Source organism: Saprolegnia diclina (genome assembly GCF_000281045.1).
Source record: "Saprolegnia diclina VS20 unplaced genomic scaffold supercont1.37, whole genome shotgun sequence".
Lineage (NCBI taxonomy): Eukaryota > Oomycota > Saprolegniomycetes > Saprolegniales > Saprolegniaceae > Saprolegnia > Saprolegnia diclina.
In genome coordinates this window covers 280,511-297,254 of record NW_008246104.1, presented here as the reverse complement: position 1 = coordinate 297,254, position 16,744 = coordinate 280,511, and the positions used below count along the sequence as shown (strand labels likewise).

At 58.8% G+C, this 16,744-nt stretch overlaps 8 protein-coding genes across 10 annotated transcripts; 4 read left to right on the top strand and 4 right to left on the bottom strand.

Moving 5' to 3' along the window:
• Positions 1–582: 582 nt before the first annotated feature.
• SDRG_10775 (GTP-binding nuclear protein Ran) lies at positions 583–1,225 on the bottom strand (the record flags this gene model as incomplete). The annotated part of the gene is made up of 1 exon (XM_008616784.1): positions 583–1,225. A coding segment is annotated over one exon (643 nt), but the record flags the coding sequence as incomplete, so codon positions are not given.
• A 361-nt stretch (positions 1,226–1,586) lies between these two features.
• SDRG_10774 (hypothetical protein) lies at positions 1,587–2,391 on the top strand. The gene has a single exon (XM_008616783.1). The coding sequence runs from the start codon at positions 1,601–1,603 to the stop codon at positions 2,363–2,365; it is 765 nt and encodes a 254-aa protein (XP_008615005.1). The 5' UTR covers positions 1,587–1,600; the 3' UTR covers positions 2,366–2,391.
• A 26-nt stretch (positions 2,392–2,417) lies between these two features.
• Positions 2,418–3,675, top strand: SDRG_10773 (hypothetical protein; the record flags this gene model as incomplete). The annotated part of the gene is made up of 6 exons (XM_008616782.1): positions 2,418–2,521; positions 2,569–2,797; positions 2,849–2,932; positions 2,999–3,135; positions 3,184–3,316; positions 3,361–3,675. The coding sequence occupies 6 exons, from the start codon at positions 2,418–2,420 to the stop codon at positions 3,553–3,555; spliced, it is 882 nt and encodes a 293-aa protein (XP_008615004.1). The 3' UTR covers positions 3,556–3,675.
• A 223-nt stretch (positions 3,676–3,898) lies between these two features.
• On the top strand, positions 3,899–6,747 carry SDRG_10772 (hypothetical protein; the record flags this gene model as incomplete). Its single annotated transcript, XM_008616781.1, has 8 exons — positions 3,899–4,248; positions 4,296–4,797; positions 4,859–4,969; positions 5,025–5,250; positions 5,298–6,106; positions 6,162–6,257; positions 6,304–6,642; positions 6,685–6,747. The coding sequence occupies 8 exons, from the start codon at positions 3,899–3,901 to the stop codon at positions 6,745–6,747; spliced, it is 2,496 nt and encodes an 831-aa protein (XP_008615003.1).
• Positions 6,748–6,751: 4 nt separating this feature from the next.
• Positions 6,752–9,578, bottom strand: SDRG_10771. Of its 2 annotated transcripts, XM_008616779.1 has the most exons (8): positions 8,575–9,578; positions 8,358–8,528; positions 8,027–8,313; positions 7,687–7,979; positions 7,311–7,637; positions 7,165–7,263; positions 6,972–7,119; positions 6,752–6,932 (listed from the first exon to the last, which is right to left on the bottom strand). In XM_008616779.1, the coding sequence occupies exons 1-8, from the start codon at positions 9,567–9,569 to the stop codon at positions 6,784–6,786; spliced, it is 2,469 nt and encodes an 822-aa protein (XP_008615001.1). In that variant the 5' UTR covers positions 9,570–9,578; the 3' UTR covers positions 6,752–6,783. The 2 variants fall into 2 exon arrangements, with proteins under 2 accessions (XP_008615001.1, XP_008615002.1); XM_008616780.1 differs by having other exon boundaries at positions 6,972–7,263.
• Positions 9,579–11,045: 1,467 nt separating this feature from the next.
• SDRG_10770 lies at positions 11,046–13,160 on the top strand. Of its 2 annotated transcripts, none has more exons than XM_008616778.1 (6): positions 11,046–11,108; positions 11,160–11,721; positions 11,764–12,232; positions 12,278–12,494; positions 12,539–12,696; positions 12,744–13,160. In XM_008616778.1, exons 2-6 carry the CDS (start codon positions 11,253–11,255, stop codon positions 13,123–13,125), a joined length of 1,695 nt encoding a protein of 564 aa, XP_008615000.1. In that variant the 5' UTR covers positions 11,046–11,108; positions 11,160–11,252; the 3' UTR covers positions 13,126–13,160. The 2 variants fall into 2 exon arrangements, with proteins under 2 accessions (XP_008615000.1, XP_008614999.1); XM_008616777.1 differs by having other exon boundaries at positions 11,152–11,721.
• SDRG_10769 (hypothetical protein) lies at positions 13,126–16,046 on the bottom strand. Its single transcript, XM_008616776.1, has 11 exons — positions 15,836–16,046; positions 15,677–15,784; positions 15,517–15,620; positions 15,404–15,476; positions 15,165–15,357; positions 14,966–15,116; positions 14,624–14,925; positions 13,936–14,578; positions 13,666–13,892; positions 13,329–13,614; positions 13,126–13,288 (listed from the first exon to the last, which is right to left on the bottom strand). Exons 1-11 carry the CDS (start codon positions 16,014–16,016, stop codon positions 13,166–13,168), a joined length of 2,391 nt encoding a protein of 796 aa, XP_008614998.1. The 5' UTR covers positions 16,017–16,046; the 3' UTR covers positions 13,126–13,165.
• Positions 16,047–16,303: 257 nt separating this feature from the next.
• Positions 16,304–16,741, bottom strand: SDRG_10768 (hypothetical protein; the record flags this gene model as incomplete). The annotated part of the gene is made up of 1 exon (XM_008616775.1): positions 16,304–16,741. The coding sequence occupies one exon, from the start codon at positions 16,739–16,741 to the stop codon at positions 16,340–16,342; it is 402 nt and encodes a 133-aa protein (XP_008614997.1). The 3' UTR covers positions 16,304–16,339.
• Between the last annotated feature and the right edge of the window lie 3 nt (positions 16,742–16,744).

The following is a 16,744-nucleotide window of genomic DNA, read 5'->3' as shown; positions in this document are numbered from 1 at the left end:
AGGCGCACGCCTGATGGTCGTCAGCTTCAAGAAGCACCGTCATTCACGTCGTTTGTGCACCCAGCCACACACTACGTGATGGTCGCTTTGTGTCCCAATCAATTGACAGAAATGTTGATGTTTATAGAAATGTGTACTGCCTATTCTGATACGACTAGTACACCAATAACAGGTCCCTTCCGGGGTGAGCTGGTAGGAACTTTTGTATTGAATGCGAAGCGTTGATTTAACGGTATTGCGACGACGGCGCTTGCTGCAGTCTTCGCGCGCTTCTGCAATCGCACCTAACTGGAAAGTTGCGTAATTTTCGTTTAAGTACGCAGGCGCACTTTAGCGCGATTGTTTTACTTTAATCAACTATAACGTCCGGGGATGTGGCAGCACTTAACAGGGACTACAAAACCGCACTTTACTGGACAGGTTTCGCGCGATGCGATTGGCTTAGACCAATGAAACTGCGTTTCATTGGCCAAAATGGCTCGATATATAGCCAATGGGTTGGCCGGATTGTGACACGACACATCGAATTAATCCCCTGGGATGCTGGTACACCACGTAAACGTTCCTACCAGGATTAAATGCTTAAATATCGTCGTCGTCGTCCGGCAAAACCTCGTTCATCGCTGCTGCAATGTCGGCCTCGACGGCGGCCAGGAATCTCGCATCCACGACGAGGTCCGACATGTGGCAGCAGCAGGCGGGCGGGTCCATGAACTTCACATTGTCGTCCCCAACGAGCTTGCGCGCGAGCCAGAGCAGTGGCGTCTCGATGTTGTAGTTGGCCTTGACCGACATCTCGACATACGTGAGATTCTTCTCGCGCTGAAAAGTAATGTGCTTGGGCTTGACCTTGTGGCGCTCGACGTCGACCTTGTTACCGCAGAGCACGATCGGGATGTGTTCGCAGACGCGGCGAATGTCATGGTACCAGTTGGGCACGTTCCGGTACGAGAGGCGCGACGTGACGTCAAACAGGATGATCGCGCACTGGGCGTCGGCGTAGTGGTCGTCGTTCGAGCCCTGGCCGGCAAAGTCCCAGCAGTTGAATCGCACCGGGTCAACGTTCGTATCGAACTGGAGCGGGTGAACCTCGACGTCGAGCGTGGCGATGTAATTCTTCTCAAACTCGCCGGTCACATGGCGCTGCAGAAGTGTCGTTTTGGCGACGCCGGTATCGCCAACGACGAGCAGCTTGTAGCCTGGTATTTGCGCCAGTCTGCACATGCGTCTGGGAAATGTGAAATGATCGACTGTCGGTGTGGTCTATAATGACGGTCGCACTGACAAGTTGTTGCAGGATTGTGGTGGTGACGAGAATGTCGGTAATTATAACGACGTTTGATTGGCTGAAACAGCACACAATATCACGCCTGATTGGTTCAAATGGTGAATGCGGTGGTCGCGCCACCGACAACTTCGCGCCCGCTTGTCGGACAGACGCTCCATCCCACCCTATCGCCCATGACAACCAATGTTGGCTACATCCGAGGTGCAGCACGCTACGGAAGAAACACTGCCACCAAAAAGACTGACGGCTTGATGAAACGTAAAACCTGTCACATTTAGTACCATATTCGATTCCAGAGGTTTCCAGACGGTCATGGCCACTGAGGAGGCCAGCGACTGGGCCGAGGCTCGTGACGAAGGCTTCTTCGCCGTCGACAGCGCCGAGCACGCGCCGACCGATGCAACAAGCGACGTCGCCAGCTTCGATAGCGTCGACAGCAGCAGCGATACATCGGCGCTCCACGGCGCCTGCCCTGTCTGCCTCAAGCCGCTCGTCGATGGCGTCCTCGTCGCAGCCTGCCTACACGAGTTTTGCCGCGCGTGTATACTTCAGTGGGTCGACCACTTGCGTGACCGAGGTGCGCCCGTGCGATGCCCCATCTGCCGCACGCCATTCGCACAGCTCTATACGAATGTCGTGTCGGCCGAAGACTATGACGTGGAAGACCTTGCGACGACCGCGCCGTCCCCGCGCAGCTTAGCTCGACGACAGCGCGCCCTTGTCTATCGCCGAGCCTCGGTTTCTATCGATGACGCTCGCCGCATGCAGTGGCCTGTCATTTACAAGACGAACGACCAGGCCATGTCCTGGATACGACGCGAGCTCGGCGTAGTCCTTGGCGCGGCCACCGACACGAGCCTCCTGACGCAGATCATCGCATCCCAGCTTGTAGAGATTCGAATGGACGATGCAAGTCGAAAGCGCAAGCATGTGCAGCACGGATATGAGCGCCTTGTAGACGCACTGCATGGCTTTCTGGACGACGACGCTGCCACGTTTGTGGTCGAGCTCTCGAGGTACATGGCCAGCCGGCTCAACCTGGCGGCGTACGACGAACAAGCATTCTCGTTCGGTTGATGACAATAATAGAGGACAACAAACAACGTTACAGCGTATTTCAGGACGTGCCATGGCAACGTGGCGGGCGTGGGGCGGCCGCGCGACCGCCGCGCTTGCGTCAACGCTGGTCATCACATCGCTCGCGGTCCACGTCGCGCTGAGACTGGCACCGAGGTACACCTGCGCCAGAACATGGCAAGTATCCACCACATATTTGCTAGTTTGATACCTTGGGTCGAGACGTCGAATCACACGGTTGTTGCAGCACGGACACTTCAGCGCGCGTGGCGGCGGTACCGCGATCGAAGAGTGCACCAACTCGACTTATTACGCCTTCGCGACAACCGAGCACTGAAGAAACCACGCAGTCAACGCAAGGTTAAAGCCACGCGGCACTTGACCAAGAAGGAGGTGGCGTTCAAGCTCGAGCTCGAGCTCTGGGTGACGCAGGTGACGAGCCTTCTCAGGAAGCCGAAAAGCCCACCGTTTCTGCTGGAGTAGGTCCTACTGCAGCTACACCCGCGCACAGTCACCATTCCGCTGGCCTTTGTGCCCGAGTACCACGACCACTGTTTACGCGAGCTCGTAGTACAGCGGCGCAGGACACCAAATGTTGTTGTTGTCGACAATCGACGTAACATCGCGCCGCAGCACTCGGCCGCCCGCTTCAAAATACGGCGATGGCTGTGTCAGCGCTTGCGCCTGCGGTCACCGCGTCACCTGTTCAACATCGCCAAGGCTCGACTAGACTGCGCGGCGCGGCTCATTCAAGGCGCTGTCCGGTGCCGGTGGGCGATTCTTCTACTTGTCTGCACCGTCGTCAACCGAGGACGTAGGTTTGCCTATCTGCTCTTGGCGGCGAAAAGAAGGTACTTAGACGGCCTTGTGTTTTCCATGCACGTGCGCTGCCTCGGGCACAAGCATCGCGCAGCGCTGGTGCTGCAAGCCACGTGGCGCTACCACCAATCGGTATGCTTGCCAGGATGCCCTAAAGGCCAAAGTATTCCTTTTAGGTTCAATTTTGGCGCCACTACCTCTGCCTCTATCGCATCCGTCTCGTGTTGATGGCCGACGCGCACCGGCGACTCCGATACGAGCTGCACGAGCTGCCGTTTAGCGAGTGTGAACACCCCAAGTTGCTCGCACGATGGGTGCCGAGGACAAACCGACGTGCCCGCCGCCCCAGTCTCGTCGCAATCACAGCCTGAGACGTGGCAGAACGCGCTGCGATTCCGGATACTGTTACCCAATCAGTGATGTCTGATTCCACCAAACAAAGGATGCCGGAAGCGCTGATAATTCAAATTGAATGGAGGATTTTCACACACCAGAGTCCCAGCGACGGCGTTCCTAGGGCGGGTTCGTATGTCGAGCCGCCCCAAGGGTATAAATACCATCTCTCGTTCGTCGCGCTGCAGTATATTTTTGCGGTGGGCTAATTTAAGCCGTGTATCTTTAGCCGGGCCGCCATTGCGGAGCTAAAATGCCCACTGAGAAAGGCCAGCACTTCGGCTTTTCGTTGCTCCGTATCGAATCAAGAAGACCTCGTCCATGGTTGGGGTTCGCGCACTCGTCGTCGCCGCCGTGTTGGCGGCCACGAATGCGTCGCTGCGTCACGAGTCGACCAACCATTACATGGAGACGCGGTCGCTCGGCGAGATCAAGGCCCCGTCGATCAGCAACGATACGATGGACAAGGCGCGCAATGCGAGTGTCGACTTTCAAAAATTCCTCACCAACCTCCGCGGCGCGGGCGCCGCGGACTATTACAACAAGCTCTACAACGCGATCCAGATTGCACTTTGCGAATTCAACGTTGCGTCCGACAGCCACGATGCCAAGTCGGCCGAAGCCAACATGGTGTACACGGGCGCTGACGATAAGATCTTGCCGTATTTTCGGTACGAGCTCTCTCGACGTTTCGAGCAAGCGGGCTCACGGCGCGTAGGTTTGTGTCGGCGTCGAGCGACTATGCGCTCAAGGACAGCAACAGCAAGTGCATTCGCGTAGCCAACCCGCCCGCCAACGTCTTGAGTCAGTACAACGCTGGCATGTGCGAAGTCAAAGTCAACTGTTACTGGCGCGCGATCGATCCGACCGCCTTGACGGACCGCGTGCCCGTGTACTCGGTCAACCAAGCCGTGCAGCCACCGTCCGGTGCCATGACGTACGAAGCTGCAAAGGAGACGCTCACGACGTGGGTCAAGGGCTTTGGCGCGTGCATCATTCCGTCGGCGATTTTGCTCATTCTGAGCATCCTCACGATCCTTCTCTTCATTTTGTGCCGCTGCTGCTGCAACCGGTGCGGCGGCCGCAACGGCAAGCCTGGTGGCTACTCGTGCAGCGAGAAGGCGTTACCGATCGTGTTCTACCTCATGTTCTCCATTGCGATTGTCGTGCTCGCGGGCCTCGCCTATGTCTACTCGACGGTCATTACGACCTCTGTGAGCGTACGCCATCCATTCGCTATCCTGGCAAATCGCACTTGGTCTCACGTTTTCATCGTGATAGAACATTTTCACCATTGCTCTCGGGCTCATCACTCAAATCGTCGACTGGATCGCCAAGCTGCTGGCGCCTCTCGTGGACATTGCCGGCACGGTCGAGTCGTCCGCCTCCAGTGTACAAATATATTGTCGATCTCACATGACCGTCGCCAACTCCGATCTGGTTGTAGATTGATGCGCAGCTCGCGGGCTCGGCCTTTATCGGGGACGGTCTCAACGGCATTGTACTCCGACTCGGCGAGTTCGCCACCAACACCGCCGACGTTACGCTGCCGCGCGGTTGCACGGTCGGCACGGACCGGTTTTGCACCCCCTGCGATGCGTGCACGACGATTAGCCAGCAAGTGGGTACGGCGCGCGACCAAATGAACTCGGTGGCGGGCTCGGGCGTCTCGGGTAAGCTCTCTCCTGCTTCGTAATATTGTTTTCATATCGACATGTAGAGCTGGCGGACGCGCGCACGAACATTATGAAGCTTCTCGTGTCGGCCAGTGGCACGATTTCCAGCTTTGTCTCGGGCGTCACGACGACCAACACGCAGCTCCAAGCGCAGATCAACGACCAAAACAAGCTCATCTTGGACATCCAGTCGAGCTGGGACAGCAATGGCACGATCTCCCAAGCTGCGTTTCTCGCGCTTTTCGCGTTGGCGATTGTGACGATTGCGCTCGGCCTCCTCGGCGTCCTCTTTGGCTTGACGCCCCTCCGCGTGCTCGTGATCATCATGCACCTCGCGTACATTGTCGGGTTCATCGCGATCATCGTCACGTTCATCCTCTCGATCGTCTTTATCGCCTTCAGCCTCCTCCTCGTCGACGTCTGCAAGCTGCAAGCGATCGCGGCCGGCGACTGGACCACGGTCTTTGGCGACCAAGCGTCGGGCATGAACGCGTGCTTCCATGCCAACGAGTCGCTCATTGACGCGTTTAACCTCACGTCGAGCTTTGCCTTTGCCACCGACATTTCGTTCCCGACGCTCGATTTAAGCAAAATGCTCGACTTTTCCGCCTTCGACTCGTTCGCAACGAGTATCAACGGCGTTTCGACAAACACGTTCAAGTTGGACCCGACGTTCACAGGCCTCTTCCTCGATGCGCTCAACGGCAACTCGTCGATCCATGTGGGCGGGTGCCACGCGACCGGCGGCGCCTATACGCTCACCAACATCTTTACGCCATGGAGCGCCAACAGCGACACGCAGCCCAACGAGACGCCCGAACACTACATGACCACCAAGTATTCGCCGGCGACGGTACACTGACAGTGAGATGCAACAAGGTATCTGATCGAAACGACATGGGGTGTAGGTCGGCGCGTGTCCGGCGCCGCCAACCGGTACATGCGTCACGTCGAGCAACACGCCGTGCTTGTACCAAGACTACATTGTGCAGCTGTGGCAAAACGTATGTCCAACTGATCTCGACAGTGGCGAATGAAGGCTGGGGTTAGGTGACGACGCTCCAGACCATTGCGTTGCAGTCGACGCAGTTTGTTGCCGACATGAAGACAAACATGACCAACCTCCAGACGTACATTGGCACGTTCAAGACCAACGTCTCGACGCTCTCCGACACGATGAATGACATCTCGTCGTCACTCCAGAACACGCTCATCAAGGACGTCAACACGATCAAGAGCGAGGCGTACTGCACGTTTGTCGCGACGACGTACTTTGCGCTCACGGAGCAGCTCTGCGGCTACATGACGCCGTCGTTCCTTATGATCGCGCTCTTCCTCTTCCTCATGGGCGTCTTCCTCATCCCGATCAACATCACGCTCATCATCATGGTACACTCTTTTGTGCGTTCGAAAACCATCACGGGTTCGTAGGTCAAGCGGCTTCGGCACAAGCACGGCCACTCGCCCGTCGTCGCCGAGAACGATCTCAAGTAGGAACTTTAGATAAAGAAATCCAATTCATATTCGTTTTTACTTGAGTTTGGTTTCCGTCGGTGTCACCACGTGGGGCGACCGAAGCCGCTTGGTGAGAATGATGAGCGTCACGTTGATCGGGATCAAGAATAAGCCGAGCAGAAAGAGGCAGAGCGAGATCATGAGCAGCGCGGGCGTCACCGTACCTACGCAGGCTTGTCAAATGTACTTGACTGTTGACATACCGCAGAGGGCGACGTAAAAGCGGTTGTAGTCGTGCGCCACGAACGTGCAGTTCATGGTCGTCTCGAACGCACGCACGTCGCGAACGAGCGAGGCTTGCAGATCGCTTCCAATCTCGTTGAGCGTCGAGCTCAAGTTGGTCACTTGGCCCTACCCGCTGACTTGAGTATATAGAGGTGTTGGGCATCGTAGGACCGAGAAGGTACTCGTGGCGTTCTCCAGCGCCAGCATCGACACGTGCATGTCGTCGACAAACGTCTTGGCGTCGGCAGTCACCCGAATGAGCGCACTCATCTACGTGTTGGGATGTAGTATATGCAACATCACATAACAGGTCGTACGTTGGAGACGATCTCGACAAGGAAGCTGTCGTACGGACACAGCGTGTTGTGGCCGCAGACGGGGTGCAGGACGCCAGCGCACGGGTTGCGGTACGGAAGGTACATGGAGGCCACATCCTGGACGGGGTTGGTGAGCGCAGCGCTACCACGCAAGAGCCACGGCGTCGTTGGATTTTGCAGCGCAAAGTTGCCGTCATTGACGGTGCACGACGCGGCGACCGCGGCAGATTGCGTCGACGTAATGTAGCTCTGACTCGTAAAGTCGTTGAGGACCGAGAGGAACGTCGGCAGCAGCGCCGGGTCGACTTGAAACGTGCTCGTGTTGGTCTACGTTGTCGCGTGAGACACTGGATACATCGATACAAACCAAACCGACCGCCAAAATCGTGTCAGCAAAAGCGCTGAGGGACGTAAATTGGAGCATGGACGAGAGATTCAACGACGGAATCGTAATGTTGTTGGCGAACGCGAGACTCGACTGCATGTCCGTGGCATCGATGAGCGACTGGTTCCGGAAGCACGCGTTGAAGCCGCGGCCCGACGACTGCCCGAGGATCGGCGTCCAGTCTTGGGCGAGAAGCAATGTGAGCTGGCACACGTCGCCCATGAGGATGCTCACTGCGATAAAGATGGCCGAGATAATAAACGTGAGCAGAAGCGTGATAAACCCTACACACCGACTGCATCGTCCCACGTCGCGACCGAAACGGACGTACCCAAGAGGTACGCGATGTGGAGGATGATGGCGAGGCACCGGAGCGGTGTCAGCCCAAAGCAGATGCCAAGGACACCGACTGCAATCACGACAATCGCAAATACAAAGAGCACGAGGATCCCGGCTTGGCGTGCGAGCGACTGGTTCTGCCACGTCGTCGAGTACGAATCGACTTGCAGCGTTGCGTTGCCGGCCATATCGGAGAGCAAGACGACGCCAACGACAACGTTGTTGACTGTGCTCTTGATCGTGTCCTTGGAGTTGACGAGCATCGAGAGCAGCGACGACCTAGACCAATACTGTCCTGGCATGAACGGTACTGGTGGCTGTACCGCGTGCTCTGAAGCGTCGTAATGCCTGCACCGGCCGCCGACTGCATTTGGTTCACCGCGTCCGACACTTGGACGTTGATGGACGTACACACATCGCATGGAATACAAATAAGATCGGAGCCGACAACGCAGCCATGGGGGAGCACCACGTTGTACGTTTGGTTCTCAAATCTACAGCAAAGTCGCCGAATAAGATTGAGAGGTCGAGCGTACGTACGCTTCAAGCTGCTGCACGAGGCCGTTGAGGCCATTCGCAATGAAATCCGAGTTGTTGAGTTTCACGCTGATGGCGTCGGCCGACGTCACGACCGTGTCCCGAAGGTGCACGAGCGGTGCTGCGACCGCGTGCACCCACGACACAAGCCCCGAGATCGTCGTCAGCGTTGTCGTAAAGAGCGACCCAATTTCGCTCGTAATGACGTTGTAGTAGAGCAAACTCGCGATCGCGACGCCAGCAATCGCACCGGCAAAGAGGAGGAAGAACCCGATCGGAAGGCCGCGCTCCATGCGCGAGTAGCCCGCCGGCTTGGCGTTGCGGCCGCCGCATCGGTTGCAGCAGCAGCGACAGAGGAGAAAGAGGAGGCAGCATAGAAAGCAGAGGACGCCAAGGATGATCGGCGGCGCGACAAAGTACGCGGTGCTCTGGGCCCATTTCTGAAGCGTCGCGGTCGCTTGCGGTAGCGTCATGGCGCCACTCGGCGGTGACGCGGCCTGGTTGGTCGCGTACACTGGCACGCGGTCCGGCGAGTCGGCAAACTGCAGTGGCGACCAGTAGCAGTTGGCAATCACTTCGCAGTAGCCGCGCTGGTACTGGGCGGCGACGGCGGCCGGCGGCGACGCAAGACGAAGACAATCTCCGTTCTTATCGACGAGCGCGTTCGGGTGCGAGCTGGCGACGAAGCGATAATACGGCGGCACGGCCATGTCGCTGTGCATGTTGCTCGGCCACGTCGCGAGCGGCTCGTCGCCGGGGGCGTGGCGGTCCGTGTTGGAGAGGTAGTCGCAGTACGTGATCTGCAGCGCCGTGTAGAGCGAGGTGTAAAAGGCGTGGTCGCCGCCGCGGAGCTTGGTGATGGTGCTGAGCACGTTGTGGCCGACGTCCATGGCCGCCGACGCGCTTGCATTGTTGACGAACGGCATGTCATTACTGTCGGCGAGCGACCGCGGGTGCAAGGCAGCGGCGACCGTCGCGGCGAGCAGCACGAGGCGCATGCGTCCAGCAACCAAAGCTAAAGTGACTGAGGCGTTGCGGCTTCTCTGGAAACGGACGGCGAGGGGTCTCCGCCCAGCGCATCGCCGTTTTGCACTGGCCGACGTTGGCGCCTCGTCGAGAAGAAGAGCCGAATGATGACTTGGTTGTCAAATGACAGATCGAGCGGCGGGCGGAGAACACATCAACCTTGGACGTATCGGGATCCAGGCCACCATCCTGCACGACGATGTGTCCTGCGAGTTGTTGACACATTGATGCACTAGACTTCTACTACAGTACACTAGCTAGGACACTTATGTGCTAGAGTCCAAAGAAAGGGCTAGGGTTACGCCACGTGACAACGACTATTGTCCCTCTCGTTCGTATTTTAGTTGCAAAAAGCGGTGTGCCCCGGCCCTCGCGAGGCTCGTCGCAGTCACAGTGGAGACGATCGCAACGGTGTACGTTGATGGACGGACTCTGGTGGGCGCCGCGGCCTGTATCCTGTCCGCCTGAAACCTTGAAACTCCTCATCTTCCCTCGATACGAAGCCGCTGGAAGCTCGACCCTTGATTCCGCCTCTCCATCGAGCGGTGCGTACAGTGTATTCGGCAGTTTGTACCAGTACCTAGTATCATGCCAGTCCATATACCGTACGCTACCAAGCGCCATCAACTTAGAAGTTCAAGCTTGGGTGGGTGCGCTCTGCAGGTGTCGTTCGTGGCGACCAGCGACATTCGCACTGTGGACGACGCGTCACGGGCCGTCATCGCCATTAGCTCGGCAAAGATCGACAACGTTCCACGAACGCCGCCGGCGCGAGCCCGCGTTGAAGTGGCTCCCGTCACCTTGCTGCTCGACCAAGGCAAGCGTCTCCTCTCGTAGCTGCGAAAAGACACACGGCCGACGCCGCAATGTCGTATGCACGGGACCCTCATGGTGTCATAACGAGGCTGTCGGAGTGGCTCATCCCCACCGTGCTTGTGCCAAGTACTATCTGTCGATCCGGTAAGCACTGCAAAGCCAACCGCGTCTTGAGATCGCGCTACATGCCGACGCCGCCTGGAGGCGTAACGAGTGTGACGCCAGCGACGCTGTGTGGACCAACCAATCAACCACCGTCGAGTGCGCGTGCGGATGATGGAGCGCCGACGACAAGAGTAAATGGATAGATGCGAGATAGGGCCAGATCGATCGCGCTCGTGGCACCTGCATCTCTCGTAGCGCCTTCCCAATCTTAGCCCTTGGCAGCCTTGCTTGGTGTCTCGTGCATAGCTTTCTCAGCTTGCTACGCTGGCTGTTCCTGCGCGGATGAGCATTGCAGGTGGACAGGCCGTCGAACGCTTTCGATCCCACTGACCACATGGAAGATCGGGTTGTCCGGATACACACATTGCCCTTTTGTATGGTCGTCCGGATAACGGCGGCGTCGCCAGCGTGGCACGCAGCGCTTAATTGCGTCGGGTTTATGTTGTCTTGGTGTTTGTATGGAGAGACACGAAACCATAAAAAGCGCAGCATTTCCGAGTCGACGCCCGCCGTGGGAGCAAGAGAAGGAGGTGCGAGCTGGTCGAATCGACTACGGGACCAATAAGTTCTCAGTTGTCTAGGCCGGCGAGACGCCCCGCTCCACAACGACTCCCTCTGTCCCCAAACCTGCCACCTCTGTCTTTGACGTCTTTCGGCGAGGCAGCCGTGACCACATGAAGACCGTCGTGCTCGCAAGTGAGAACCCAGCCAAGCCGCTCAGCGGGAAGCGTGAGAACCACCTCCGCGCACTGAAAGAGACGCTACGCAGCCGCGCCGTCCGCCTCTTTGACGAGTCGCGCGAACGCAAGACGTCGTCGGCGTCGTCGAGCTCGAGCTTCTCGCTCGTGTCGTCGCCCGCGGGGAATGTCGCGCTCGCCGTCAAGGTCTTTTCGCCGCGCGCCAAGCTTCGGTCGTTTGATGTCGACGACGACAGCGACGACGACCAAGAATTGCGCGAGCCAAATGCGTTGGTGCGCCTGCGGGACGTACACATGGACCCGCGCCGCCTCCTCTCGGGTCGCCACGGCAGCGCGATCGTCCGGGCCGTCATCCGCGCCAACATGATCGACTGTCTCTCGTGCAAGTGGGCGCCGTCGTACTTTAGCTACGTGGCGTACGGCGTGCAGCGCAAGCAGCTCACAGGTACATCCTCGTCGTCGGCCTCGCGTCAAGTTGTGTGATTAGCGCTCGAAGCCCACTCGTTGCGGTGGCTCATTTGTCAATACATTATTCGCGAAGCCAAGCAGCGTTCGGACGCCCAAGCCGTACTGCGCGACCAGCTCGGGCGGAAGCTGACCGAGTTTCGCATCGCTGTCCAGTGCGTCTCGGGCCTCAACGTAGTCAAGTACGGCCGGAAAGGGTCGCCGCACGCCACGCAGCTCATTGTTGAGAACGCTGACACGATCCGGTGGACGCCCAAGCTCGGCATGCAGCTCCAGAACGTGCTGCACCCGCTCACAAAGAAGAAGGAGAAGAGCATTTCGCTCTCGACAGTCATTGCCGTGCAGACTGGCTTTGCGTCCGAGGTGCTCCGCAAAGCTGCTGCCAAGGCCGACAAGAAGGCAACGCCGTTGGACCCGCGCTGCTGCCTCTCGCTCATTACGCCGACACGGTCGCTCGACCTGGTTGTGCGCAACCCGCTCGAGTGCGACTGGTACAAGAATGGACGATACGATCGTAGGTAGCTCATATCGTCTAGGCTGCGGCGGAGCTTTGATCTCATGGTCGCCCAAGCTTACGAGAATGAAAAGAAGGCGGCGGCGCACGTCGAGACGCTCATCATGAAGAAGCTCGGCTCGTTGGTCGTGGCCAAGTACGGCCGCAAGGGCAAGCCGCACAAGACACAGCTGAGCCTCGACAAGTACGGCGAGGTGACGTGGAAGGGCAAGAGCGGCGGCTCAATCCTCCTCCAAGAGGTATGCTTCTTGTCGACCACAAGATATGCACCAATGGGCACTAGGTCAAGGAGCTCCGGCTCGGGCATGGCACCCCGGTCTTTCTGCGGTTGGCGCCAAAGTCGAATGCCAAGCACTGCGTCTCGCTCGTTACGGCGGCGCGGACGCTCGACCTCGAAATGAGTTGTGAGAGCGAACGCGACTACGTCGTCCTCGCCTTCCGGTACACTTGGGTGGACATGGCCGTGGAGCTAATATTGTCTTGTGCAGCTATTTATTAAACAAGATGAAGGACCGCGCACGCGAAGCGAAGCGCATGAAGGCCGAGCGCGGCGTGCGAATGCTCCAAGAGGCGTACCAGTACCACGCAAGACGCATGGGCCAGCTCTCGCAGGCTGTGCCGCAAAACTACGACCTCGAACGGTACCCCGGGGCGTCGCCCGATACGAGCCCGATGGCCCTCGAACGCTACTCGGACCCGACCTACGACCGGTACCCCGGGCCACTCCACCCCACGTCGCCAGTCGTGGAGCGCGTGTCCGACCGCTACACGGGCCATTCCGGGTACGCGCTCGAGCGACCACCGCAGGCGCGGCTGCCACGCGCAAGCAATGGCTTTCCCGCGACCGTCTCCAAGCCGGTGCACTTGTAGTAATCGTTGTACAGAGCACGCTCTATTGTGTTGTCTGTGGCTATTGTTGTGGGTGGTGGTAGAGCGAGTAGACGCTCTGCGTCGTCTTGAGCTCTTCTTCGTACTTCATGCGCTCTTGGCTGCGGATCCACTCCATGCGCGTCGTGTTGATGGCGCGGAGACCCTACCCCTCTTATCAGTTGCGCATCGGTGTCGTTAGCTACCGTGTAGTGGAGGTCTTCCAGCACGTCGAGCTGGGCCATGCTGCAGGTTGCCAAGTACGCGTCTTGGCCCGGCACAAGACCCATTGGGTGCAGCGCGACCTGCTCGGCCATGGGCTCCTGCACATACAAGCGTGTCTGCAGCTCGTCGATCGTCGGGCGCGGAGTTGCGTCCTCCGGCGTCGTCGACGGCGTCGTCGCCAAGAGCCCGACGGACGCCGCTTGCGCCTGTGCGAACGCGTTGTGCTTCATCTCGGAGCGCATGAGAATGTGTCCGCAGCGCACACATCTACAGCGCCACACACCAAATGATGTAAAATCTCGATAATAAATAGCGTACGCAAACGTGGGCGCGGGGACGCAGAGGTGGCAGTAGAGCTGCGTGCAGGCCGTGCATTGCACGTTCTCCGAGACGAGATCGGCGCAAAAGCCGCACGCAAGCATGCCAAGTGCGTCCCGTACGTGAACCGGTAGTGGGTCGAGCCATGAGAGTTTGGGCTTGGTTACACCACGAGACACGGGCTGTCGACGGTACGACCGTGCCTCGGACGAACTAAAGCGTCCCCACTACATGCCGCGTGAGTACTTGGTCCAATAGATGAGGTGTTACCATGGGTCGAGGACGAAGAAACGGCGATGGCGTGTAGCTCGGCTGGAAGAGCTGGCTCACGGGCGACAGGGTGCTTACGTGATCACTCGTGGAGAAGGGCGTGGGGGCCGTCTCAGGCGACGACGGCGTCGCGTCGAGCGAGGGCAAGCGCATGAGAAAATCCGGTGTCCCATCGTCTTCCGACTCGCTCTCGACCATCGGTGGACTCTGGAGGAGCGTGCTATCACGTGCAGGTGGGAAGTCGTTGGTGGGGTCCTTGTGGCTGGCTGGCGCTGCCACCGGTGATTCTGGTGCGATGGTCTCGTGTCCGACAACTTCTGGTACGACGACTTCTGGTACGTCGGCTTCTGGCACGACTGCTTCCGAGACGACAGCTTCTAGAGCATCGGGCGCATCGATGGCGGTCGTTGGTGGTTCCAGCGTATGTGCCACGACAGCAGTCTTCATGGGAGTTGGCGCAACCTCTTTCATCGGACGTTTGGGGGTCGTTGGCTTGGCCTGCGCCTTGGTGGCCGTCGCGAGCTTTGGGGCCGTTGGTGACGCGTCGCCGTCCTTTTTCTTGTCGGTCTTGGCGCTTGGCGCAGGCTTGCGACTCACGGTCGTCCACGCCATCGCGTTCTCATCGTCCGTCTCGCACGGTTTCCTAGCATACCACTACGTGTGCATTGTGCAGTATGGAAGGAAGTACGTGGCAGGCGTCGGCGACGGTGCGGGAGTGTCCATCGTCGCATCTTCGTCGTCGTCCGAGTCCGGACCGTCGATCGCCAACGTCACTGCGCTCTTGGCTCGGGTCTTTTTCTGGGCAGCTTTTTTCGCCTTCTTTTTCTTTTTGTTGGCGCTCGCTTTCTTTGGGGTCGTCGTCGCTTGGCTGTCTTCCATCTCGAGCATTGTCATCATGCGGGCTTTGGCCTCCTCTTCAAGCACAAGCCAGCGCGACTGGAGGTACTCGACACAGCGCTCGCTGCCGTTGCACCCCGTGAGCTCGGCCTCCTATTAGAATCATCGCATGCATCTACACGGCATGCCATACCTCGAGCGGCGTTTGCCCAATCGCATTCCGAATCGTAATGTCGGCGCCGTGCGCCAAGAGCTTTTGGACGCACTGCAGGTAGCCGCAGGACGCGGCCAAGTGCATCGCGGTCGTCCCATCGCGGTCCTGGGCGTTGACCATCTCGGGGCACCTAGCGTGCCAGGTAGAAACACTCCTTACTGATCAGTTGAAGACGCACGCCTGGAGCAGCATGGCCACAATGTTCTTGCGGCACGCATCGATGCCCTCGGTCGCATCGTCGCCCAGCATCGTCGCGCACATGAGCGTCGTCGCATCAAAGTGGTTCTTCACGCGCGGATCAGCGCCATGGTCGAGCAAGATGCGGACGGCTTCGTCCCGGCCTTCGATGCAGGCCCACACCAGCGGCGTGTCTACCGTATCCATGCATCCTAGGACCATATTGGTACGAGAGTCTACCTGCGTTCACATTCCAAAAGTCAATCTGCTTGGTATGGTTGCACATCTCTTCCACGATGACCGGGTCGCCATTCTACATGTATGTGAGGGTCGAGGTCGGAAGGAGGGGCGACCTTGGCTGCAAAATGGAGCGCTGCGCTCTTGAGCTCAAACGTCCGCAGGTTGGCATCCGCGCCGAGCCGAAGCAGCTCCAGAACAACCTCGGAGTTGCCCTCCGCTGCATCATGGTTGAGATCCGAGACGTAGAGATGGAGGAGGGTTCTTGTTGTCTACCTGCGGCGATCATGAGCGCCGAGAAGCCGTCAACGTCGACCGAGTTGAGGAGCTCGCCGCTCGGGTCGGTCATGAGGAGGATGCGAAGCGTCTCGACGTTGCCTTCCGCTACTCATGTCATCATATTTGGTACCCATGGCATGCTTCTTCGTCGTCTACCTGCGCACTCGAAGAAGGACCGCGCGATGCCATCCGAGTCGATCTGCAGCTCGAGCTCAATGTTCATCTCGTCCAGCGTCATCTCCATGTGGGTCGTCGTGCTCAAGGTCACCTCGTCCGGCGCGTCGTCGTCCTGCGCGAGCGGGTCATGGACGCTGATCTCGACGCGACGCCGTGCCATCTCGGTCGGCAAAATGGCAGCGAGTCGCCAGTACGGATAATACTGCGTTATCCGGATACCACAGGCTTGGCGCCATTTTGAACCAGCACACCAATACCGCCTTGGTCATTGGTGTTGCAACTCACGAGCTTAATGTGGCTGCGGGCCTCGCTCCCTCAAGGAAGCCACAAGCCTCTATCTGCGTTACCCCTACGCCAGCCCCTACGCCTGCCACTCGCCTGCACCGCTTGATGAACTCTCGACGCCAAACAAGATCTTACTTTGCATCATTATTAACGTACATGGGAATCGAACCCAGCGACGCTGAAAGTGCTAGAATGCACTTAGCCACCGCAGCCGCCACAGCCACCACAGCCGCCGCCGCCGCCACAGCCCGTCGAGCAGCCGCCAGCGGCACAACCACCGACGCCGCAGCCACCCGACGCACAGCCACCGTCGCCCGCAAATGTGCCACAGCCGCCGTCCGCACCGTACGCAGCGCCCGAGATGCCGCAGCCGCCGCCGACGCCGTAGTAGCCAAAGCCACCACAGCCGCCCACGTACATGTAGGGCATGTAGTAGTACGGCAGTCCAGCGTCGTACATGAGGACCGTGTGGCGCGAGTACGGCTGGCGCACGCGACCGTCCATGACCGGCGTGCCAATCACCGTGACGTAGACGGGCAGCGGCGCGTCGGCCTCGGGCTTGGTCGCGTTGGCGTCATTGACGGCGACCGCATACGGCATGGC